Genomic DNA, 1,289 nt, shown 5'->3' on the forward strand with positions numbered 1-1,289 from the left:
GTGGGAAGCCTTGTCTATTTTTGATTTTTGTGGGATTGCTTCAAGTTTCTCTCCACTTAGTTTGATGTTGGCTACTGATTTGTCATATAGTGCTTTTGCTATGTTTAGTCTCTCTTACCAAAACAAATGACTCTTCATGAGCTTAGCTAAAACTCCTGTGACATCTGAGGTACAGTTTCAATAGATGGCTCACCATGAGGAACATCTGGGGCAGCCAAACCTCTCAGTTCTGCTTTCATGGAGTTTATGTTATGACTTATATCACTGTGGGAGGAAAAGCAGCATACTGTACACAGTAATAATCTGCAAAATCTTCAGGCTCCAGGCTGCTGATGGTGAGAGAATAATCTGTCCCTGACCCTTTGCCACTGAACCTTGATGGGACACCAGATTGTAAATTGGATGTGTAGTAGATCAGGCGTTTAATAGTTCCATCTGGTTTCTGCTGATACCAATTTAAATTATTGCTAATACCCTGACTTGCTCTGCAATTGATAGTGACTCTCTCTCCCAGAGATGCAGGCAGGGTGGATGGAGACTGGGTCATCTGGATGTCACATCTGGTACCTAGGAGTGGAGACATAATAAATAACCACATACTTATGCTTGGAAGGAGAGGACCCTTCCAAAATGCCAGAAAACAGGAACCTTTGTGCAACAGGTAATCTCCCATTTTAGACCAGTTTTACCTTGAAACAAGAGCAACAGGAGCCCAAGGATTCTCATTTCCATGATGAATCTTGACTACAATGACAATGGCTCAACATATGACTGCTATATGAGGAAGCTCCTAAATTTGGGGAGTGAGTACATGCAAATCATTGGAAACCAGTTAGGTCTGAACACAGCTGCAAGACTCACTCTGTTCAGCATTTAGCACAAGCATAGTGACCCCAGATATCTGAGGTCAGACCAACATTTGCCTCTGGAAAATTCAACTCATTTTTAAGATTTTAAAATTACAGATGTGTTTTAGGGTTATTTGAAAATATCTACTAAATACGAGATCTAATTTTAATACTGTATTTCAAAAATACATTGTGATATACAAAAAAATCCTGCTTTCCAGGAATTTAAATCAAAGAAGAAATTAGTAATTTGGATTAATAATTCAAATTGATTACTAAGTATGATATATTATCCTGGTGAATTATTTTTTGTTCTAAGTAATCATTTCTTTAAATTAAAATTACATTATATCAGGAATGTTTTTATGAATAAAATTTAAGATTTAACAGAATTTACCATGTTTAATACAGTAAAGATGAGTAAATTCACAATTTGTACAC

At 36.6% G+C, this 1,289-nt stretch overlaps 1 gene segment (V, D, J or C); it reads right to left on the minus strand.

The window, feature by feature from the left end:
* Positions 1–256: 256 nt before the first annotated feature.
* LOC116901669 lies at positions 257–732 on the minus strand. The segment is given in 2 exon segments: positions 257–567; positions 690–732. Coding segments are annotated over 2 exon segments (354 nt in total).
* Between the last annotated feature and the right edge of the window lie 557 nt (positions 733–1,289).

Source organism: Rattus rattus, chromosome 5 (genome assembly GCF_011064425.1).
Source record: "Rattus rattus isolate New Zealand chromosome 5, Rrattus_CSIRO_v1, whole genome shotgun sequence".
NCBI classification, from domain to species: Eukaryota; Metazoa; Chordata; class Mammalia; order Rodentia; family Muridae; genus Rattus; species Rattus rattus.